Genomic DNA, 24,782 nt, shown 5'->3' on the forward strand with positions numbered 1-24,782 from the left:
TCATGGAGCAAAATTCCTGGTACTAATCTCAGCCATTCCTGTGTGTCACTCTCACTTTTTGTTGCTTTATGTTCCCCAGATGAATGCAATCTTTCTGTGTCTATCCCGCTCTTTCTGACTCATTTCGCTTAACATGATACTTTCCATGTAGTACCACTTGTATGTAAATTTCATAACTTCATCTTTTCTAACAGCTACATAGTACTCCATTGTGTAAATGTACCAAAGTTTCTTTAACCAGTCATCTGTTCTTGGGCACTCAGGTTTTTTCCAGATTCTGGCTATTGTAAAGAGTGCTGCAATGAACAAACAATTGCAGATGTCACTTTGACTATACCTTTTTGCCTCTCTGGGATATATTCCCAGGAGTGCTATAGCTGGGTCAAATGGCAGATCAAATTCTAATTTTTTGAGAGTCGTCCATACTGTTTTCCAAAAGGATTGGACCAGCCGGCATTCCCACCAGCAGTGAAGGAGGGTCCCTTTCTCGCCACATCCGCGCCAGCACCGGTTGCTTTTGTTCTTGTGGATGTGGGCCAGTCTCTGTGGTGTGAAATGATATCTCATTGTGGTTTTGATCTGCATCTCTCTGATGATTAGTGATGTAGAGCATTTTCTCATGTGCCTTTTTGCCATTCGAATTTCTTCTTTGCGAAAGTTTCTGTTCATTTCCTCACCCCATTTTTTGATGGGGTTGGGTGATTTCTTCTTGTGGAGTTTAACCAGTACCTTGTATATCCTTGATATCAACCCCTTGTCGGATGTATACTTGGTGAATATCCTTTCCCATTCTGTAGGCTGTCTTTGTATTTTGGTCACTGTTTCTTTGGAGGTGCAGAAGCTTCTTAGTTTAAGATAGTCCCATTTGTCTATCTCTGTTTTCACTTGCTCAGCCAGTGGCGTGACATCTTTGAAGATACCATTAGCTTCAATATCATGGAGAGTTTTGCCGACTTTGTCTTCAATAAACATTATGGATTCTGGTCTGATGTTGAGGTCATAAATCCATTTTGATCTTACTTTTGTGCATGGTGTTAGGCAGAGATCTGAGCCCACTTTTTTGCATGTAGCCGTCCAATTTTGCCAGCACAGTTTGTTGAAGAGGCTTTCCCTGCTCCATTTCACTTTTCTTGCCCCCTTATCAAAAATTAGATGATTATATGTTTGGGAGGAAATGTCAGTATATTCAACTCTGTTCCATTGGTCTGCAGCTCTGCTTTTGTTCCAGTACCATGCTGTTTTAATTATTACTGCCTTGTAGTAGAGTTTGAAGTTAGGGAGGTTGATTCCTCCCATTTTCTTTTTCCCAAGAATTGCTTTAGCTATTCGTGGGGGCTTATTGTTCCATATAAATTTCAGGAGTGTTTGCTCCATTTCTTTGAAGAATGTCATGGGTATCCTTATAGGGATTGCATTGAATTTGTATAGTGCTTTGGGAAGTATTGCCATTTTGATGATGTTGATTCTCCCCATCCATGAACAGGGGATATTTTTCCATTTCCTCGTGAATTGGACAACTTTTATTTGGATCTCTTTTAGCTGGTATCCTTCGGGTCTCTGGATCTGGGTGCATGCATTCTCCAGCTCTGGAAAGGTCTCAACAATGATGTCTTTCACTGTTGCTTCTTCATCAGGGTTGCCTTCCTGGGACTCCGATGATTCTTATGATTCTTATGTTCTTCCTCTTGAATTCATTCTAACATTCTCTTGTCAGATATTCATCTATTTTGATGCATTTTTCCATCTTCTGTTGCTGTGTAGTGGTTTTCTACATCTCATCTTGGAGCTCACTGATTATGTTCTCAGCAGCTGTTACTTTGTTGATGAGGCTTTCCAGTAAGTTTTTCATTTCACCTACCAAGTTTTTCAGTTCTGTCATTTATGTTTGTAGTTTTATCGTTATGTTTTCATATTTTCTTGTGCTTTTTTGTCTCTTTGTTCTGTAGTTTCTTTGAGTTTGTTTAACATCCTCAACATTTTCACTCTGAATTCCGTTTCAGAGATTATGTAGGTGGCTATTACTGATTGAGTCCTCAGGATTATGACATTTGTCAGTATATTTGTCCACCCCACCATGGGTGGGGACCCACACTACTTCTCCATGGTTTCTTAGGGCTAGAGTAATATTACAGTGGGTAGGGCACCTGCCTTGCATGTGGCCAATCTGGCTTCGATCTCTGGCATTCCATATGGTACCTTGAGCCCTGCCAGGAGTGATTGCACAGCCCGAAGTAAGCTCTGAGCAACACCAGGTGTGCCACCCCCCCCAAAAAAGTGCCATTTTACCATATTTCCTTTTGTATTTTGGGGATGTATCTTTTCCATTTCACTCTCGGTGCTTCCACACTGCCAGGGGGAAAGCTTTTGAGAGAGGGCGATTATAGAGGCTACCACTTCAGGACCAGTGTTTACTTCTGATCTTCGAGTGGTGGATACAGGTTCTGCGGTACATATGCTCTGTGTTTGGATGTCTCTCTGGTCTTCCTTTTGTTAAGGGGAGAGTCTGTCCCAAGGTATGCTTGGGAACCCACTTTGGGAAATGGTGCTGGCCTATATGGTTTTTCTGAGCCAGCAGCTGGTTTGTTGCTTTATCTGCTCTTTGTGGATACTGAACTGAGGAGACATGAGATGAACATGTTTTCTTTGATCCCCTTTTAGGTTAGGATATGAGTATGACTGTCTGTCTTTGAGACATCATGGGAGCTCTTGTTCTTTCTCGAGGACTGGCTAACTAGCAGATTTCTCTCTTGGGGAACTCTCTACTCTGGCTTTGCTGGTTTGGTTGGCACTAGATAAGATAAGGAATTACTCTTATAGGCTGTGATTTCAATCTCTTTAACTGGTCTCAGTTCTTGTCATTCTTGAAATGCAAAATCACAGTTTAGAAATCCTGTACATAAAGTTTCTGCTTCTAGAATCTGAAAGAGCAGCCAGATAGAAGAGTAGATTAGATGACTAGAGAACTTTCAAGATTAAAATAGCCTGGGCAGGAACTGAAATCTAGAAACCCTCGACCCTGTAACCCCAGAGACTGAACTCCTCTGTGAGCCTGGGATTTTTCTCTGTGTGTTCAGGTTTGTCCCATCACTCTATAGCTTTACTATGAACCTTACCTCAGCATGTGCTTGTTAAATTCTTGTTCAAATTCCCATTGATCATTCTCTGCTAATTCATCCTTCTAAGAGGGTGAGACCTATGATCCAAGCGTCTGTTACCTGCTTCATTCCTATAGCCCCGTTCTGCCTTGTCCACTGGACTAGAGATGCTAGCTATCTCGGGAGTGGGTAGAGGAGCAGAAGTAGATTTTCTGCTTGCTAGTTTGCTTAATTAAGGTCTTTTGCTCCAGGGAGGCTGTGCTGGATGCATTCTTGGATGATGGCTTTCTCATTCCCACATTTGAGCAGTTGGCAGCTTTGCAGATAGACTATGAAGGTAGGTTTTTGGGAGCTCATGGCAACCTTAGCACACTGTGTTTTCTGGACAAGAACCATAAGGGTGGGGTGGATTGCCCCGGGATGGGGGCATAGGCTATTTCCTACCATTCTGTGGCATTCAAAAGCCCTTTTCTGCTGAGCACAACACGTAGCTACAAGTATAAGCTCGGCCATCTTTAGATTGCCTGGAATTGAGGGCAGGGCAGGTAGGGTGGGAAACTCAATGTCATTATTGTACTCTGTTGATTGTGATTTAGCCACTTGCTAGAGAGGTAGAAAAGCAAAGCGGCAAGGGATTTTTGAGGTCATCTAGTTCAACATCATGTTACAGATGGGCAGACTGAGGTCCAGAGAGGGAAAGGTACTGATCTAAAGTCACACAGTGAGTTGTTGACATAGTCGAAGTTAGAACCAGTGTTCTTTTTCTTTTATACTATTTTGAGTCAGTTATTGGTTGCCAGATTACTAACTTCTTTCTCTCCCCGATGTTCTGCTTTCCTCTTTCTTCCTGTTCTGCGGTGGCAACTCTGTTGTTGGTGTTGGTGGGGCTCCTTTCTCCTTCCCTTCCCCCTTCTCTCCTATTCCACTCTCCCCATCTCCTCTGTTCTCTTCCAACCTTCCCATTTACCTTACCTCTTTCCCATTGATCCCATTTCCTGTTTCCCTGTCAACGGGTGTCCCTCACAAACCAGAAAACATGGATTTGAATGATGTTCTGGTGCCAAAGCCGTTCTCTCAATTCTGGCAGCCCCTACTCAGGGGCCTACACTCCCAGACCTTCACGCAGGCCCTGCTGGAGAGGATGCTCTCTGAGCTGCCAGCCTTGGGGGACAGTGGAATCCGACCCACCTACATCCTGAGATGGACCATTGAGCTGATCGTGGCTAACACCAAGACTGGTGAGGGAGACTAGCCCTACCCCTAATGCAGCCCAGGCAGGAGCAGCTGCCACTGTCCACAATTTTCAGCTGAATAGCACCAGGCAGACACATCCCTTATTAAAGGTTTTTGCTCAAGAAAGCCCTGTGTCAGCAGTGGACAAATCTCACTCCACCTTTTTCTTCTCAGAGTCAACTAAACTGAGCTGGGGCAAAGCACCCTGAATGCTTTGAGCAATTGGGAGGTATAGAGTGGGGGTCTAGGGGGATGGGGAGGGAGAGAGACAAGTTTTTTTTTAAGGTATATGGTTGGGTAGGGGGCTTACCATCTCCTTCTCCTCAGGTTCTTTCTCCTCTCTCAGGACGAAATGCTCGCCGATTTTCTGCAAGCCAATGGGAAGTGAGAAGGAGCTGGAGGCTGTTCAATTGTTCTGCGTCCCTTGACTGGCCCCGGGTGATTGAGTCTTGTTTGGGCTCACCTTGCTGGGCCAGCCCCCAACTCCTTCAGCTGTAAGTCTCTTGAATTTCATCTAGTGAGAGGGTGAGGACCTATACCCCCTAACTAGGGCCCCAGAGGTCTAGAATGGTACAGTTGTATTAAGCCCTTGCAAGGATATCAAGTTCTAACCCCTTTTTACTAACTAATGGGAAAACCATGGAAGGGTAGGGGTAAAGTATTCTTATCCAAGATCACACAGCTAAATCTGTATTGAACTGAGTCTCGCATGAAAATGGATGAGATGAGACCAACCCATAGAGTACTTAGCATGTGGTGTGTACGGAGTAAGTGCACAGTAAAAAATAAGCTATTACTTATAAGGGAACCAAGTCTTGTAACATTCAAGCTCACTGGTGTCTCCTCATTGTCTTCCCAAAATATATTTCTCATAAGAACTCAATAACCATCATTTTTATGGTATTTTTTTTGGGGGGGGGGCGGCACCTGGCAATGCTCAATTCTTTATCCTGACTCTGTTGTCAAGAATCAATCCTGTTGCTCTCGGTGGGCCTTATGGGGTACTAGGGATTGGATCCAGTTCAGCTGGATGCAAGGAAAACACCATACACACTGTACTATTACTTTGGCTCTTCAGCAACCTTCTGATGACATCTAGACTTCATCAACTGCCTTCCTGATGAAGGCTTCTTAGCCTGACATGGGAAGATCTTTCTGATTCTTCCTGAATCAGTCTTGGTAGTCATGCATGCCTCTTGCAATTCCACTTTACCTAATCTATCCTGGTCAAATTGTTCTTTTAAATACCTATGATCATCTCCCTTTCATTTTCCCTACTTTGTCTTATTCATGGGAACCTTTAGCAACAAAGTATTTCTTTGCTTCCTAGAACATTTCTTTCATCTGACGGACACTCCTAGATCCTCAAGCAAGTGACCTTCATTTTCCGTAACATCCAGCTACCCATTTCCGTCACTCAGCCTGTTTCTGCCTCTTAAATCTGATATCCAAACATCCTACTCATTGACTGCTATCTCTTGTCCTTCCTGTTCTCAGAACACTTGTATTCTGCTCTTTGCCTGCATCCAGACATCTATCCCATTTTATTTTCTCTTAACCTTACTTCTCTTGGTTCTGTCTTTGGTTGGTGACTTCAGCCAGTTATCAGTAACCTCAGCCCACCACATCTTTGATATTTCTGACTTGGAATTTTCCAGCTAGGATTGATACTTCTACTCTACTCCCCCTACTCCTCAGCCAGGTTATCCAAGCTCTACTGGAGAAAACAACATAGCATTGTAGATTGCTGCTGCTATAGAGATATGATTTTTTTTTTGGTGGGCAGGAGCAGTGGGGGGCTTGGGCCACACCAGTGATCACTTCTGGCAGAGCTTGGGGTACCATATGTAGTGCTGGGGATCAAACTTGGCTTATCCACATTCTAGGCAAGCACCCTACCTGCTATATACTATTGTTGCAGCCCCTGTAGAGCTAAGATTTTTAATCTTGGATCAGGCTTCAGTTTTGATTGCCTGTACTTGTTTTCTGCCCGCTTTCTCATTTTTTGCCCATTCTAATTCCTTACTGTTCACCTCAAACCCATCCTCCTCTCCACTTTTACCCTACTATCCTCAAACACTTGGAGATATACAATGGGGTCCCTTCAATTTGAGGTCCAGATCTCATGAATTGATTTGTGGTACTCTCAACTCTCAGCTGGTGCTCTTGCCAGTTTCAGAATGAGAAGGCCTTCCTCAAAGTTTCTTCCATCTGTGCACTGGAGTGAATATTTTTGGGTTGACTTATTCCAGCCTTTTCCTTGCTCTACTGACTTTTGCATTTCAACCTGTGAATGACCTGGATATTTCTCATCTGAAAACAAAACAACACAAGCAAAATCTCCATTGACTTTGCATCTTTTATTTTTGGTTTTGGGGTAACACCCGGCGATGCTCAGGGTGACTCCTGTGTCTGCAATCAGGCATTACTCCTGGTGGTGCTCAGGGGACCCTATGGGATGCCGGGGATCAAACCTTGGTCACCTACATGCAAGGAAAATGCCCTACCAGCTGAACTATCTCTCTCACCCAAACTTGTGTCTTTCTGTTGAGTTATTACCAGTTTATTATTATTCCTCCCTTCCTCTTAAAACATTGCACAAATAAAGTCTGCATTAAACAGTCTTAAAATTTCTATTACATGCTCTTATTCTTTGGCCTTCTGCAGTTTGGCATTCATTATCAGAGCTCCTTTGGCTTGACTACAATATCCACTGAGCCCTTGTCCACTGCTATATCCACTCTATTGATGCTATGTACCACCCTTTGAAATTCCTTTTATTAATTTTGGTTTGGGGGCCACACCTGTTGAAACTCATCCTGGCATCTCACAAGGAACCATCTATGGTGCCAGGAATCTAACCTGTGTTGGTCATGTACAAGGCAAACATTCTGTACAGTACATTCTGTACTGTCTCTCTAGCCTAATGCCTTTTATTTTTATGTAAACATGTTCCTATAAAATGCTGAGGCTCAAATCACTAACTCAGGCCTTATCTTCCAATCGATGGGATATAGGCCCTTCACTAAGTGTGAAAGAATTGATCATCTTATTACCCACCCCAGCCCCAAAGTGATCTTTGTCTCATATATTCCCTAGTTAATTTATTGGTGATATCATCTACTCTGTCTCATTGAATATTTAAGATTCTTTCTAAATCTGAGATTTTGTCTTGCCTTTTTCTGTTTTACATAGTGTCTCTTCCCTCCAACAAGCTAAACTTATAGTGTCTCTTCCCTCCAACAAACTAAAGTCAAGGGCTTTACATTAGCCATATCTTCCTTCAGAATTTCACACAAGTCCAAGCCCCAAACAGGCATCATTAAATGTACTAAAAAACAACTAGAATTAAACGAAAGTCGGCTGCCTTCTTGCAGCAGTACTGTCTTTGTTGGGATCTGATCTGACTCCGTACTGGGAATGAAAAAATTGGAGGTATTTGATTCTCCCTCAGGCTGGAACGATAGCACAGCAGGTAAGGTGTTTGCCTTGCACACGGCAGATCCAGTTTTGATTCCTCCACCCCTCTCGGAGAGCCCGGCAAGCTACTGAGAGTATTCCGCCCTCATGGCAAAGCCTGGCAAGCTACCTGTGACATATTTGATATGCCAAAAACAGTAATAACAAGTCTCAAGTGGAGACATTACTGGTGCCTGCTTGAGCAAATCAATGAACAGCGGGAAGACAGTGCTACAGTGCTACAGATTCTCCCACAAAGTCTTTCTTAAGGCCTGAAGTAATTTGAGGGCTCCCACATTCTCTTCTAGAATGAGAGAAAACAGCTTTTTTGGGTGGGTGGAGGGTGTGCCATACCCAGTGATGCTCAGGGATTACTGCTGGATCTGCACTCAGAAATTACTCTTGGTGGCACTTAGGAGATTATATGGGGTGCTGGGGAACAAAGCCATGTCGGCTGCTAACAGGAAAAGCACCATATCCACTCTACTCTAGCCTCAAAGCCAGGTAATCTTTAAAAATAAAATAAATTTGCTTAGACATAGGTGAATAAGAAAGCAAGGAACATAGATACAAGCAAGTAAGATGCCTGTTCAAGGGAGAACACAGACTTGAAGAGTAAGCAGGAAAAATCTTTATAGGTGGATCTGAAGCAAAGAGCCAAATATTCAGTTGTGTAGTGATATGGATGGGTGGGATAATAGGAGTAAAACCAAAAAGGCCCGAATGGGTCAGAAAATCATTACTAGAGACGTTTTAGCAGGAGAAAGAATAAAGGAAGTTTCAAAGTTCAGAAGGAACATGGTTTATGTATTGAATATGGGGTGGGAGTGAAGAGCACCTTGGAGAGGTTTGGGAAGGTGGCTTTCAAGGTCCTTTCCAATCCTTAATGCCTACAGAGTGCTGGTCTTGGAGAAGTCTGAATCAAGAGACCTCCTAACCCAAGCATACTAGAAGAATGTGACACAAGCCTGCAGTAAGAGCAGCTTAATTGGGTACAATTCCTTGTGCATAGATCTTGCTTTTCCCACATAATGAATCTTGTCTAAACCATTCTATTTTACAGAAGGAAATTATCATAGCTGAAAGTTAAGTCTGCAAGTTAGGGCTGGAATCTGGGATTTACCTAAAACTCTAAATACACTTCCCTTTCTCCTGTGTCATTTTTACAGTGTTTCATTAAATTGTACAGTTGGAGAAAAACTTGTGTTATTAGGCACAGATAAAACTTGAGTGTTTTTCCCAGATGAAAAATAAAATACACCACTGGCAACTAAGGATCAGGAATAATGCTGTTTTCTTTTTTCCTGTAAAAACTATTGATTTTATTTGATATAACATTCCTTGGAGGTAGAGGAATTGTAACCTTTTTGTTGTCATTTGGGGCCACAGCTGGTGATGTTCAGGCCTTACTCCTGGCTCTTTGTTCAGGTTTCACTCCTGATGAGGCTTGGGGTCCAGGGATTGAACCTGGGTCAGCTGTGTGCAAGGCAAGTGCCTTGCCTGCTCATTCTCTTTCTGGTCCTGAGGAATTATACCTTTGATAGAAAGACATTGAGGCTTTGAGGAGGAAAGTGACTTAATCAAAGATCAGTTTGTTGATGATGAGACAAGGATTCATCATCAATCTGACTGCTGATACACACTTCAAATTCTATGCTTTAGAAGGAAACTTTTCCATCTAATAACCTAGCCCCAGCCTCTAGTAGTGACAGGGTGCCTCCTAGCTGCACAGGTTTATGGCACTCTGCACAGGTGCTCACTCCCTTCCTAGTTCTTCCCTACCGATGTCTTTGTATTTGTTAATTTTGCTGATAGCACTGTCCTGTGTGTGTGCACAGTGTAATCATCTCTTTTCTGCCATATAGTTCCAAAATCCTGCTCTCTGTCTCCTTCACAGCTTCTTTCCATCTCTCCACTGCCAGTATCTAAGGTCATCCCTCAAGAACTCTTCGTAGTCTCCCTACCTTAATGCTGTCTCCTTTAAGCCGTTCTCCATAGGAGCACTGTGGTGGTCTTCAGAAATGTGTCCTTCACCAGTGCTCAAGAGACAGGTGACATCCTCTGATGCTTTTAACATAAACACAACCTTCGCAGCCTTCTCTTCCTCCCACAGCTCCTTAGTACAGTTCCCTCAAGCCAGGCTCCTTATCACACACAGAGCACAGTAAGCTAGCTCTTGTCTGCAGTAAGCCTTTCCTTGAACTCTATTGCCCTTCTACTTCCCCCTATATCTTATAGTGTGTTAGGATTGCAAGGCTTATCTGACCTCCTTCCCACATCTTGCTTTGTTTTATCAGATGCTGTATTTTTTGTTTGCTTGTTTCCGGGCCACAGCCGTCAATGCTCAGGGGTTACTCCTGGCTCTACTCAGGAATTATTCCTGGTAGTGCTTTGCTTGGGGTACGCAATGGGATTCTGGGGATTGAAACCAGATTGGCTGTGTGCAAGGCAAGTGCTCTACCTGTTGTACATCTGTCCAGCTCCAGCTGCGTTTTTTCCCCTCCATTTTAGGCAAGGCTGTAGTTGTCCATACCACCTTCCCACTATCATTACTTTGAATTTTCCCACCACCACTCAAGCCTGCCTACTACAGGCAAATTTTGATACTTTATTTTCTATTGCTTATTATGAATATCATGAGAGGTCGTGCAGCTGCTTTTGCAGCTGCGTGCTCCTGGAATTCTAAAATTGTAAATGATTGGGGTCTGCAGACATCTTTGTAGAGAGCTAATCCATTCCAAGGTCATTTGTGAGTGTCTGGATCAAGACCATTGACTCGCATAAATGGCACCCCTAGGCAGTTCGTGGGTGTGAGAGCCAGGACCCCACAGGGGCTGAGAGACAAAAACGCATGATCCATACCCGCCGCCATGTGGTCTGGAGTCTTCAGTCCCTGGTCCTGTGTACCTGGGGTTTTCTTCTGGAAGTTTGTCGCCAGTAGGGGTTCATTTGGAGTGGGTGGAGAGAGAATATCGGCACCCTCTGAGATACCCTTGTGAGATCGTTGAGTCATCTTTTTAATTCCCCACAAATCCGTAAGGCAGGTGCATTACTTTCATTTTACTGGAGTGAGTCATAGAGATGGATCACAGAACTTGTTCAGATTCCATGATCTTCTTTCTGTTTTCTCTGTTATATCACACTGCCTTTCAAATCCTAAAGTGTTGGGGTTTGAAGCAACTTTTTGACTCCTATCATATCTCTCCCTTTGGTCAGTGTCTTCAAAGCCATGGGACAGATCCTGCCCGATGAGGAACAGGAGAAGTTGCTGTGCATCTGTTCCATTTATACTCAGAGTGGAGAAAACAGCATGGTACAGGAAGGCTCAAAGATGACCCGTTATGGGACTTCTCCTTACACACTGGATAGCCTGTATTGGAGCATTAAACCAGGTGGCTCCAGCTCTGGACTTGCAGGAGAAGCACAACAGCAGAAGGAACAGGGAAATATTAGTGATATCAAGGAAGATGAGGAGGATAAAGAGATGTTAGAAGATCCGGTTGAGGAGGAAGACGAAAATGTTGCCCAGAAGAAATGGGAGGAGGATGAAGAGGAGGAGGGGGAGGAAGATGATGATGAGGAAGATGATGATGAGGAAGATGATGATGATGAAGATGATGAAGATGAAGAGAGAATGGAGGTGGTACCTTTTTCAATTGGGGAGGAGTCTCCAACTATTGAGAATGCCAGGCTCCTAGCCCAGAAAAGAGGAATTTTGCAGGGCTCTACATGGCAAGTTAGTTCAGGTAAGAGTACTGATAATCCTCTTTGTCCCTTTATTAATCTTTCCTTTCTGCTGGCTCTTGAAGCTTCCCTCCACCCTACAGAAGAAATGGAAAGTCGGAGGTAAAGAGTGGAGGCAAACCTAGGAGGTAGCTTGGTGTGTGGGTGAGAGCTGACTAGCTTCCCCTGTACGATGGAGTGTGTATGTGCCAGGTACCTAAAGTATTGTAATAGTGCTGACTGCATCATGCAGAGAGCATATTCTGAAGGTATGATATAGGCATGGGGCAGAGGCAGAGAGAGTTGGGGTAGATACATGTATGAATCTTTATTTTTCACTTGCAGTTATTCTGAAAAAGGGAAATAAGATGTTCTCTGTATATGTGAGTTTGTGAACCTTCCTACTGTACATGGTGGCTGGGTGGTGATGAAAGATGGTTTTGCCATTTATATGAGAAAGAAGGAACTCAGAGATGGAAATGAGATCAGAGGAGAATAAGGAGTGACATGATCTTAAGTTAACATACTAGACAAAACTGAGAGCGGTGGGAAGGGTTCGGTGATCAGAAAGTATGGGTACATGAATCTGTTTATCTTGAGGGTAACATTTTGAATACCTCATTTAGGAAGCAGAAACAGCAGAAACATTAACAAAATAAACTAATTTCACTTCTACTGTACCTCATGGTGTCTCACTAATAAAAATTAAAAAAGAAATTAATTTTTTTATGTGAGTGTGCAAGTATGTATGCATACACTGAAGGAAGAAGTGGATCTAGGTAAATCTTACATAATGGAGGTGGAGGGAGGAAACATAGTTGATACTTTGGCTTAGGGTGAGCATTATAAGGAATAAAGAGAGAACGAAGACCATGAAGAAACTTAGGAAAAAAAGGAGGAGTCTTTCACCTTTCTGTGTGCATGTGTACAAAAAAGCTTGAGCATAAAGATGCTGAATGCTGGTGGGATCTATTTTATGTCTGTGTGCATTAATTTGTGTGTATCTGCATGTATTTTTACAGACAGTGACAGAGAAATGTCTTAGGGCAAAGATGTATGTGTTTGGGGGTCTTTGCAAATTTTGAAATACAGGTAGAGTGTGCTTCTGTATGTTTGTATGTATGTTTGTAAAAGGGAGAGTAGAGAGCAGAAAATAGAAAACACCTTCATGCAGGAACCCCAGGGATCTAGGAGTAACTGCTGAGCACCACTGGTTTCCCCCCCAATACCCCCCCCCCAAAAAAAAAGTCATTGTGAAGTGACTTTGTATATGCATCTGTATATTGCATGTGTACAATTGGTTGTTTATGTATTTGGGAGAAGTGGCAGGGTATCCAAGACTTATGGGGGCCAGGAGGTATCTAAGACTTATGGGGGCCAAAAGGTAGAGAATTGGCAGCAGTAACAGGTGTAACCATATGGAGAGGCATGGAAATAGAGAGTGAGGTATTTATTCAGAGATGACATGTATATGCTCACGGTATCATTGACTGTCCATATGTATATATGTCAAACTAGAGAGTCAGGGGCAGTGATGTAGGCAAGGTTACTCATGTTAGTAATGGGGAGGAAGGGTGACCAGCCCCTAACATACACAGGGAGAATTGTGGTCCCTGTGTATGACAATATCTTTATGCAGGGTATAAGATAATACAGACCGTTAGATAGCACAACTTCTTTCCTTGTAAAAAACCCACAGGAAGGGCAGGCAGAAGGAATTCTATTGTTGATGCTTTCCTAATCCTAAATACTTGCTAGGTAGACAGAGAAAATTCTTTGGATACCAGGGAGATGTTGAAGGCAAGCAAATGAATCAAACTGGAGTTGCTAATTATTGAAGGCTTTTCTTTAAAAGACTGAATACACTGGTGTAAGTGAGGGGTGTAGATTTTTATATAATACTGTGAGGAGAGGGCTGGAGCAATAGCACAGCAGGTAGGGCATTTGCCTTGCACGCGGCCGACCTGGATTTGAAGGACGGACCGGCTCTCCAGCACGGCCATGGCCCCAGAAGCACAAGGACTTAATGCAGAACCCAGCAGCTTGGAGCAGAAAAGTGAACGGACTATGCATTGATCCAGCCCAGCAAGTCTGCCGGAGGGGAAAGGGTGTTGCCCCATTCGCCCTCTCCTCTCTGGAAAGAAAGATGGAAGCCACATGGGAGCCTTGTGGACAGCAGGTATGAGCCGGGAGTGTGGGGGTGACTAAAACCTCATGGGAAGGGGGGCGTTTCGCTCCGCCCTTCACGCCCTACCGAGGCCACCGGTTGCCCCCCGCGAGCGGCTCTCCAGCACGGCCACGACTCCAGAACACAGAAACCAATTTCTTAACTATCTGACTTTCAGTAGAAATACTTCCAGGGTCAATAGGTAAAATAGCAGAAATCCAAAACCAACATTTAATTCTTGAACCCAGCTGTAGAAAGCAAATCACTTCACAATGCTTTTTCAGCATGTCTGATTTGGGGGGGGGGTAAACTCTAAATAATAGTGGTGAATCTTATTGAAATAATGAATCTAATCAAAGCAGATAGAGTGTTAACTAGAATTCATCTGCCTCACAGGGACGGGGAGGGGTGGGGGTGGGGTTTTATTGGGGTTCTTCAGGGTAAAAAATAAGTATTGGTAAAGTGTTTGATATTTGCATGACTGAGACATAAACCTGAAAGCTTTGTAACCTTTCCCACAGTGATTCAATAAATAAATAAAAAAAAATAATAAAGTGGAGTATTGAGGTGGCGGGTAGGAGAACAAGTTACTTTTGAATATGGAAAGGCTAAGGCATTGATTCCTATGAGGGTGCAGGGATATTAAGATTGCTATTTTGTCTGTCTACAGGAAATGAATTCATTTCATGCGAAACTGGGAGCATTCATTGAATGAATGGTTTGGTCAATTATATATACAGACCAAGCTTAAGTTTGTATACTTTAGGCACAGTAGGGCAGAGGGTATACAAGAAGATAACTCATTTGTAGAAAAGGGATGTGCATTGTGCACCTTGGCACAGGAAAATCTAGCAGGAAGCATGTCCTTAGAGAGACTATCCTGGGGTGATATGTATATATATCAAGTCAGGACCACTAAGGTGTGACCTTCAATCTGGAATAATGTGGAAAGAGTAAATAGAAACAAAAAGGTCTGTAGTTTATTCTTGTGTATAGAATATGTGGCATGGCATCTCTCTCTCTGTACACAGAAGGGAAAACAGGCTATAAATGGCATATGGAATGGGTGAACATACATGGTGATTAACAGTCAGTACATAATCTCTGGGTGAGATACATGGATAAAACAGGTTAGGTTGATCTGTGTCCTCATCTGAGGACCAGATAACTTAACCCAGTCTTGTCTTTCCCTTTGCTCTGCAGAAGATGTGCGATGGGACACATTCCCATTAGGCCGAATGCCTGGCCAGACTGAGGACCCAGCAGAGCTGATGCTAGAGAATTATGACACCATGTATCTGTTGGATCAGCCTGTGCTAGAGCAGCGACTGGAACCCCTAAAGTGCAAGACTGGGTGAGTGCCAATGTCAGTAGAATTTCTCAGTCCTTTCTGTCTCCTGTTGAAGGAATTAAGGGATGAAGGAAGGACATAAAGTGGGATGAGTAAAGTCTGGTCCCTGACTGAGTCTGCTAGGACTCCCAGTGCATGCCCCCAGTCAGAAAGCCATGCAGAATTGGCTTTGCAGTCTTCAGGTTGCAGTGTGCGTGTGTGTGTGTGTGTGTGTGTGTGTGTGTGCATGTATGCATACGCATACGCATGTGTGCCTGTGCCTGTGTGTGTGTGTGTGTGTGTGTGTGTGTGTGTGTGTGTGTGTGCGCTTTGGGGAAAAGAAATTGTAGCTTTCAACAGGTTTCTTAAAAGGGTCCACTACTCCCACAAGGTCAATAATGGTAGTATAGCAGGTAGGGCTTGCAAGTGGCTTACCTTGGTTGATAACTGGCACCCACTACCCCAAAAATTCAGTCAGTAATGGATGCTACTCAGGTTCCTGAGGAAAAAAATTGAGGCCCATAAGAGGAAAAGGGATTTGTCAAAAGTTTGAAAGGTTCATAGTAATCATTAGGCCTCATTGCATTGTCCAGACATCTTGGTAGAAAGGCCTGCACAGGGCTCTTTGCTCTCCCTTGAAACTGATCTCTGAATCACTGGTGTGGGGACCCTTAGGTCATCAGGGAAGCATAACTCAGGCAATTCTTGCTGAGGGGGCTCTGCTGGTTGCACAAAGAGCCCATCCAGATGGCCTGTATATCCCAGAATCTGGGATCATTGGGACCAGGAGAAATCTGAATACCAGAGAGATCGTTGTGGGCACAGTTTATCCCTGGATTATTTGCTCACTCACTAGTAGATGAGCCCCTCTTTTTCTGTACATTTGAGAAGAAGAACATGGAACCCAGCAACCCCTAATAGTATGCCAGACCGAAATCAGTGAGTGTTGTGTGTCCTAGGCCAGATGACAACAGGCCTGTTAAAGTGAGAAGGAAGCTGGAGAAGTTAGGTAGCTTGTAGTTGGGAGTAGGGCACATATGTGAGAGTATGAGAGAGATACCCACTCCCTTTGGGTAATACTAAGTAAGCACCAGGGTATCAAGGGTGTAGTGTAGACTAGGTAGGTGGAGTTATTAGATCTATAAGGAAGCTTACATGGCCCAATTCCTACAACGTCTATAGTAGGAAGGAGAGCGGGATCCATTCCAGACCTCTCAGAGCCCACAGGTTCTAGGGTCTTAGAAAAATGTCTTTTAACCATTTTTAATATCTTCCAGGCTTTTGGGTTCTCTCCTATCCCAGTCAAAATAGCTGTGCTTTAATCTGGCCTATGTACTGGCGCTCTGCATAAAATGTCATTTGGAATGTTCTGTTTCCTCAACCAAGCAAAGCAGAGTCACCCTGGGGCCCATCTAATCTCTCAGGTTGGCTCCAGTCTCTTTGTAAAGTCAGGTAGATGGGGGGGGGGGGTGTTCCTTATCCATAAAAACTTACCAAGTCTTTCCAGATTCTAAAACTGCCTCCTTCCCTGACTGACCCTTACCCTCTCTCCACAGTACCCTGGGCTTGAGCTGTGGCATTAGCAGTGGCAACTGCAGCAATGGCAGTGACAGCAGCAGTAAGTTGGAGGGCCTTCTTTGGAGCCAGGAACAGCTGCATGGGCTCAAAATGGGCCTGCAGCTCTTCTGATGCCTGCCCTGTTGCAAGTGTTCATCCAGCTCTGCTGGAGCAGCAGCCTCTCCCACCCCTAACCCCAGTGTACCTGAGGCTCCATGAAACAACCTGGGAGACAGCCTTCATCATTCACCTAAGCTCAGCTTTCTATCACATTGGAATTATGATTATATTTGGGGCTTTTTAAAATTTTATTTTGGAAAACAATAAACAGATCAATATTGTTCTGGTGTTTGTGAGATGAGGTGTGTGCTGGGGCAGATCAATACTTATGTAGAATGTTTTAATCCGGAGGCTCCAAAGAAAGAAAGTTTCAGTGGGAGCTGATTCCTGGAGTCCCTTGGACCACTGCCCTTAATTATTCCCACCACTAGCCTTCTCTCCTACCTCTGCCTACCTCAAGCCATCTCTGCATTCCCTCCATTGTTGTGTGGGGCCAGCTCAACTTGTAAGCATAGGCTCCAGAGAAATATGCTGGCTACAGAGCTCAGACAGCTCAGAACCTCCCTGATAGTGGAACTATCCAGACCTTTTTGCTGTTGCTCAACAGGCTCTGACTCATTTCTCTATCTGCCCTCCCTGGGCACCAAAAGGCAGCTAAAACTCCAAAATGAATCTTAGCACTTTTGCCTTCTGTTACCTAGAAAAGGTAGAATGAACTTCATATGCTAGTTGTTGAAGCCAGAGTTTTAGGGACCAGTGTTCTCTATGGCCACCATTTTTTCTCAGATAATCAGAGTGGTTACCCTGTTATTCAGTCTGGAGCTGCCAGTAGATATGGATGAATAAACCATGTTCTTAGTCTCAGAACTGTGCCAAGCAAGAAAATTAGGAGTCATGATCATCTGAGGGAGTTCCGTGCATGACATGAGTTCTTTGTTTTTCTCAAGGTGATATTTTTAGTGTGGTAGTTCACAGATCTCATCTGACTAGTATCCAATATACCCACACCATAGAGCATGATAACTGGGTGAAAGAATGGCATCGTTATGATGGCAACTTTAGTTTCAAAGTAGGGAAAGTACAGAATCATACAGCATTCTACTCTGGAAGAAAATGAATGATAAAAAGGAGAGAACTTATGGTTTGAATGAAACCAGGAGGAATTTAGAGGGAATATTATCAGAGCAGAGTTAGGAGTTTTAGGTACAGTTAGGAATTCTACACTGTTCCCTAAAACCTCTTAAAATATGTCTTGAATACTTTTTATTGGTATGCATATATTATTTTGTTTTGACGTTGCTTTCGAGTTATTTATAGTCCATCTTCACCCAAGGTTTTGTGGTGCTGGGGGTGGAGTTCCAGGGCCTCAATACATGCAAGGCATGTGTCCTACCACTTCAGCCATATTCCTGACCCATAACACTTTCTAGAGATGTTCCAAAGGTATAACTATATTGTTAAAGTGACATGAGCCCAGTGACCCAATTCTTATCCTGTCGTTAGGCATAGATAAAGAAGTCTCTTCCACTGCCTAATTCAAAGTTGGTTTTTCTCCACCATTTCCTTCTCTTGCATTAGTGACAGATGCTGCCTTTTATCAGCCAGACTACATCTAGTTAAAGAATTTGTGTATGTGTACTATGGGAAATAGTTCAAAGTATATTCCTGGGGAGACAGGTGGTGTTAGCTCTTGGTTTCCTTTACCACTTATCTGCAGAAGTCTGGGTTTTGTAAGCCTCTTCTGTATGTATCTGGATTCTTTGAGGATTTCTTCTGCAAAATGATTTTGCTGCTTAAAATAATCTGAACAACATACTTCTAGGCTAGTTTCCACATTTTATATATTGAGACCCTGAAGTTGACGAAATGTGGAGGGACTTGCCAGGACACAGAACAAGTTTATCAGCTTGGTATAGATCTACATTTCCTACAAAATTAGTATCACCTTGGTACTTAAGAGACATACAAATTATTGAACTTCACAACTTCACTTTTTTTTTTTTTGCTTTTTCTGTCACACCCAGCGATGCACAGCGATTACTCCTGGCTCATACAATCAGAAATTACTCCTGGAGGTGCTTAGGAGACCATATGGGATGCTAAGAATCGAACCTGGGTCAGCCACATGTAAGGCAAACGCCCTACCCGCTGTGCTGTCACTCCAGCCCCTTAAACCTGACTCTTAACCTGAATCAGAAAGCTTGAGGGTAGGCAACAATATTGTCAGTCTGCCTATGTATGTACTTGCCTACAATGTGACAGATTTTGATGAGTTTTCAAAAGCATCAACCATTCTAGACAAGGTTCTAGAAATATATTGGAATGATTTCTAGTAGAACTAAATGTAGTGCTAGTGTCCCCTCATGTAGGACTTTTGCACTAAGCTGGAGAAGCTTCAATCAATCCCTGGCAGTACATATGATCCTCTGAGCCCCCCAGCATTGATCTCTGAGTGCATAGCCAGGAGTAAGCCCAGAACACCACTAGGGATGACCCCAAACACAAAATAACTAAGGGAGGACACACAGCCCCAGAAAGGAATCATAATTTACCATGGGGTTGGGCAGTGCACTTTTGTATTTGTTGTTTTATATTGGCAGACAAATGGAAAAATCAAGAAGTGTGAAGACCATAATGTAAAGAAACTGTTTCTCGTTTAACAGCAAAGAACCAAACTGGATGTGTGCATTCATAATTGTGCAGTTCTGTTTATAATCTTCTTTAATCATCTAAAGATGATTTACTAACAACACTTTCTACACATTAAATATTGCAAGGGCATTACAATTTTATTAGGCTGAAGATAACTTATGCAATATAATACTTAAATCTGGACACACAACACCTGTCCATACCGTAAACAAAGAGGCCTTGGAAAAAAATTGTCTATAAACTATTAATGCCCTTTGAAAATCAAAGTTCCCTCACCACTTCTTGGTTACTTCACTATGACACACAGTGCCACAAACATGGTGAAAAGTGAGAAACAAACTTTGATTTGTACATTGTTTCTATACAAGAGTAGTTTTGTACATTGTTTCTTTACAATTAGGAAAAAGATACAATTTGTATAACACAGGGTCATTTCTAGTTATCTATGGCATTGTGCCTAGCTGTTTTGGTTCATACACATTTTATGAATGAGAGTATAAAAGTTGCTTTTAGGAAGTAACATATACATGCTTCCTTAAGAATTTCCTGTGCTGGGAATAGTTGACAGAATTTTGAGTTAAAATATTTTATATGTTCAGGAAGAGGATTTCAGCTCACAAAAGTAATCGTGTGCTTTCCTGTGCTATTGTCTGGATATTGTGATACTATTGATTCTGGTAGGAAGATGAACTGCATAAAGGCTAAATATCGGATGGTATTAGAGATTAAAGATGTTGAAATTATCAGGTAACCTTTATGTAAAGTAGCAAGCACTTCATGGCTACTGTTAGTCTATTATATTAGTCTTTTATTTTATAATAATTGGAAGATAGAAATATTAGAGGATAGAGACTGAATATAAAGTGGCTAACTAAAGAGAATCATTGGTTGAGATAAAGGTTTGATCATCTAGGACAGGGATAGAAAGCCAACTATGCACGCCATTATCAAACTGCCAGAAACAACCCTGGCAGCCTCACATTCTGAGCATTTCACAGTAAGAAACATTTATAAGCAGGATCATACCTTCTTATGAAATAACAAAAGGTCAAGACTAGGCCTTTTCAACTTTCATGAAAAATCAACCATACAAATTAGCGGGCTGGAGTGATAGCACAGCAGTAGGGCGTTTGCCTTGCACGCAGCCAACATGGCCGACCCGAGTTCGATTCCTCCGCCCCTCTCAGAGAGCCCTGCAAGCTACCGAGAGTATCTCGCACGCATGGCAGAGCCTGGCAAGCTCCCCGTGACGTATTCGATATGCCAAACACAGTAACAACAAAGTCTCCAATGGAGACGTTACTGGGCCCGCTCGAGCAAATCGATGAACAACGGGAGGGCCTTTACCTTTACCTTTACAAATTAGCAAGTTTCACCCCTCCAGACTAGTGAACTGGATTCGTAAAAGGAATCCTTTTAAGGATAACTAATAAAAAAAAATGAAAACAAAAGGAAACATCTCTTTGTAGAAGTGTTTAATTATAAAGCTTCCTACCTGAGCAAGAAACAAATGACATAGTGTTGATTAATCCAACATTCTGCCTTCTTCAGTAATACATTAAAAAATTATATGATGGTAAGTTCATCCTTAGGTTTATATAAATTTAAAAGGGCAGCTATTTGCCGATATGTGGCATCCCCTTATGGAAACTGATTTTCTTTCTGCTTCCTGGTTTTGTTTCCTAAAATATTCTGTTCTATCAATTTTTGACCTTAATGCAGAAAGGATGTACAGAAGGAAAAATTGAATTACATAACTGTTCACTGACTTTCATTACATTTCATCTTGTGGTGTTGAATACTGTAGAGAAGTCCAAAAAATATCTATTAGTCTCTCTATGAGAGTAGTTTTTGTGTTACTTTAATGCCCCGTGAATTTGGTCATCTCTTTAGGAAAATATAGTCTTACAAGCATAAGACTGATTGTAAAAATCATTGGTCTTGGGTAGTTTTGCACTTGTGCAGTAAATACATACTATTCTTGAGACTTAAGATCATTCATCTGCTGAAGAATGCTGCCATTTGACCCATTTTTTTTTTGAGAACGAGAGACTTAAAAATTTAAAAATATCAATATATACAAAAGTAAAAATTACAAAGGAAATAGAGCTGAATTTTTCTGATATCTAAGAAAGCTGTGTTCTAGCAGTAGCATATAATTTCCCTTTTCAAAACTAGTTGAAACTATAAATGTGACATACATAAAATAATGTCAGATTTGTGATCTATGGAACTGTAGACCATAAACTGTGAAGGACTATCTTCTCACCCTCATAATACAAATGGTTATATAGAACTATATGTATACCTCAATCTACGTAGTCACATGAAATATATTTGCTAACAATAGGGTTGAAATACAGCACTAGAAGCCTTCGTGTGACTCTATAATGTGGCTAATATAATATTAAACAGTCATGTATCCATGCAACAATGTTTTAAGTATTCTTATTAAAATATTCAGTCTATCTGATCCTGATACTTTGATCCTAAATTAGGTGTATCATGTATATTTTGTAATATAGAATGTGACCATGGAAACACTGGTAATGGAATCCCTTGGGATTTCTTTCATTTAAGCCCCTCTTCCTGGGTTTTATTCTTCCATTCCCAAATGTGCAGAAGGAATTAGAATCTGAAAACTTTGGTGTGAGTTCTGACTTAGGCATATTCTAACAGTGTGATTTTGGCAAGACATTTAACCTCACCGAGCTTCAGTTTTTTCACCTAGAATAAAGACAATAATGGACTGATCTCACAGGGTCATTATACATTTCAGTGCCATAAACAGTGCAACACCAAAGGATTAGTTATAATTATCATAGTAATAGCACATTGTTGGTATTAATGTTCATATTTTTATAAAGGAGTAAGTCCTGTGTCATGTCAGCATGCACCTAAAGATAAAAAAAATCAAGGCTGCCAGTTGCTGGACATCAGCTGTGTGGGGATTCTTCTCCATCACTGCATGAACAGTGAGGGAAAAATATTGCAGAGGTTCTTACAGGTCTGATACTGGTGCTCAGGAATCATGTTTTCTGGAATTATTGCATATTCCAGCACAAGAATCCCTCTGGAGTTGCTCTCATCATTTCAGGAACACTCCTTACTATAATTGGCTCATAGCATGGTTGCATGAGGCTCTTACTTAAAGGATAGGAGTGGCGGCCATAGGAGTCAGTTGCAAAGGGCAGTGGGTCCCAGCTGGCATATTGTTCTTGGCATAGTGGAGATCATCATTACCTAATAGGGTTGCTCTCAGAGAGGCATGAGTCAGAAATGCTGTCCATCCTAGTCATCATGACGTCACATCCTGGCTGTGGAACCAGAAAGTCACCTCGAGATGTATATTGGGAGGCATGTGATAATCTCCAGGATAGCTGGAGCACATTCCAGTTGTTGAATGTTGTGAACGCAGAACTAAGTGGGAAACTGATTGCTTCTGGGGTGCTTGCTTTGAATCTTCTGCACCATGGCACAGCACTCGTGTTAAGGCTTCTTGGTAACCATGTGTAAAAGTCTGAAGATGGTTTTGAGATGCTGATCAATGCAGTTTAAAATTGCCTTTAGGATAGATACCAGGTACAGCCAATTACATATTGTAAGAGGAATAGTCATTCCTGGGATGTTACATACAACTATTAGGACAGATGTTGGAATTCCGGGAATATATCTCTTGGTCTGCTTCAACTCTGTAATGCTCTCTATTACTGTTAGCAATCAGTTTGGAAAAGTCATCTAACACTAAATAGTAGCCGTGGTGTTCCCCTATGGACTCAAACTTTGAATATTACCCAGCATAGCTAATAGGGAACCCGTGGCTATTAGGGACTAGATTGGGAGAATACTTCATGGTGTCCACTTGCTCCACAGAGGCATTCTGGAGGGGGAAATGAGAATATCCTGGCATTGGACTACTGACTGAACGTGTATTGAGTGAACCCTCTGCATGTTTTTTTTTTGGGGGGGAGGATTATGGGGGCTCTTAAAGCAGTCACAAGTTAGGGTGCAGAACTGGTCTCAGGTTAATGGGCAAAAGAAAGCCATTCCTCAGTCTCCACAGCTATAGACCTAATCTTGGATCTGATTGGTGTTTGTAGGAACACATTTGACTTCTGAAGGTTATTTCTCCTTTGGGACTAGACAGCCTTTTGTAATACTTGACCCATGTGCCTTTACTTATGGGGTTTTCACTGTGGATAGTTTGGCTCATCAGCAACTGAACACTGGGTCTGATTAACCTTCTCTGGATGATAGTATTTGCACTTGTGGCCATAGGTGCATTTTTTTTGCCTTAAGTATAATGATTTGGAGTCCGACACAAAGCTATTTTAACATTTTGGTCACTCATGTTTTACTGTTTAGGTTTAAGGAAGAATATTAACTGTTTGTAGAAATGAAAGACAGGCAACACAAAGGAGATATCACATAGGGAGCAAGTAGAAAGCTGAAGAGAAAATTGCAGTGTGAACACTAAGAAGTTGAGCAACCTTCATTTTCCTGAAATTTATAAATTTGCATAGGTATTACTTTCTGAAGAAAGTAGATGTAGAACAGCAGTACTTAAACTTCTGCTATTGAACCCTTGGATGAAAATCAAGAAATGCAATATAGATGAGTACTTTTTAAACACCTCGAATTTTGATTGGTTTTGATTGATTTTGATTTTGCATGGTTGATTTTGCATTCAGGAACCTTTTACTGTGACAAAGTTTTCACAGTTCACATATAGTCACACAATCCAATAATGGGTGACAAAACATAAACTAGCTAACATATAGAAGAGTCATATGGCAGCATGGTGCCATGCTGTGAGCATAAAAACATTGATATTTGCGTTTCAGTTCCTGTTATATTACTTATTAGCTATGTGGCCTTATTAAGTTGTTTTATTTTCTGAACCTCATTACTTTTTTTTGTAAACTTGGGTCAAAATCACGTCTATATTTTAGGATCGTTGTGAAGATGAAATAAAGTTAAATAAAGTTAACAAACACATTGATTTGTGTGACTTAACATTTATTTAAATGGTAGAGTTAAGATACACTTTTTTGTTTGGGTGCCACTTTCTGTGATGATCAGGGGTTACCCCCGCTTTTTTACTTTGATTTAAATAACTGTTAAGTCATTCAGTGTAAGACAATGCATTATCAGAAAGATAAAATACTATGATCATATTAATAAATATAGACAAAACTTTTTCCAAGATTCAAACCTATTTATGATTTAAAGTCAATAAAATAGGAATAGAAGGGGAAAATCTCAATATATTAAAAGCTATATATAGCAGACCCACATTTAACATCATACTCAAGAGTTAACCAAAAGAACTGAAGGTTTTTTTTTGCTAAGATCAGGCAAAAAACAAAGTTCACTGCTACCAATACTATTCAATTTAATATTGGAAGTCCTTCTCAGAGCAAATAGATAAGAAAGGAAAAATGAAAGGTACTGAGATTGGAAAAGAGGAAGTGAAATTACCACTATTTTCCAAATTTTAAAGACT

General features: G+C 41.8%; 1 protein-coding gene and 1 pseudogene across 3 annotated transcripts in view; one reads left to right on the forward strand and one right to left on the reverse strand.

The window, feature by feature from the left end:
• The window catches only part of LAS1L (LAS1 like ribosome biogenesis factor), a 30,145-nt gene extending 13,240 nt beyond the window's left edge, over positions 1-16,905 (forward strand). The window contains exons 8-14 of one of the 3 annotated variants that reach the window (XR_008794602.1): positions 3,347-3,432; positions 4,127-4,333; positions 4,675-4,822; positions 11,004-11,533; positions 14,881-15,031; positions 16,285-16,459; positions 16,564-16,690. Coding sequence is in view for 2 of the 3 variants with exons in the window: in XM_056130053.1 (XP_055986028.1) it covers positions 3,347-3,432; positions 4,127-4,333; positions 4,675-4,822; positions 11,004-11,533; positions 14,881-15,031; positions 16,564-16,696 (1,255 nt within the window). In the remaining variant the exon portion in view is untranslated. Of the gene's footprint in view, positions 1-3,346; positions 3,433-4,126; positions 4,334-4,674; positions 4,823-11,003; positions 11,534-14,880; positions 15,032-16,284; positions 16,460-16,563 lie in introns of all 3 variants that reach the window. The other 2 variants (XM_056130053.1, XM_056130054.1) reach the window with 2 other exon arrangements.
• A 5,252-nt stretch (positions 16,906-22,157) lies between these two features.
• LOC130038123 (probable ribonuclease ZC3H12B) overlaps positions 22,158-24,782 on the reverse strand; it is a 52,139-nt pseudogene continuing 49,514 nt past the window's right edge.

This window comes from Sorex fumeus, unplaced genomic scaffold (genome assembly GCF_029834395.1).
Source record: "Sorex fumeus unplaced genomic scaffold, SorFum_2.1 ptg000073l, whole genome shotgun sequence".
In the NCBI taxonomy this organism is placed as follows: domain Eukaryota; kingdom Metazoa; phylum Chordata; class Mammalia; order Eulipotyphla; family Soricidae; genus Sorex; species Sorex fumeus.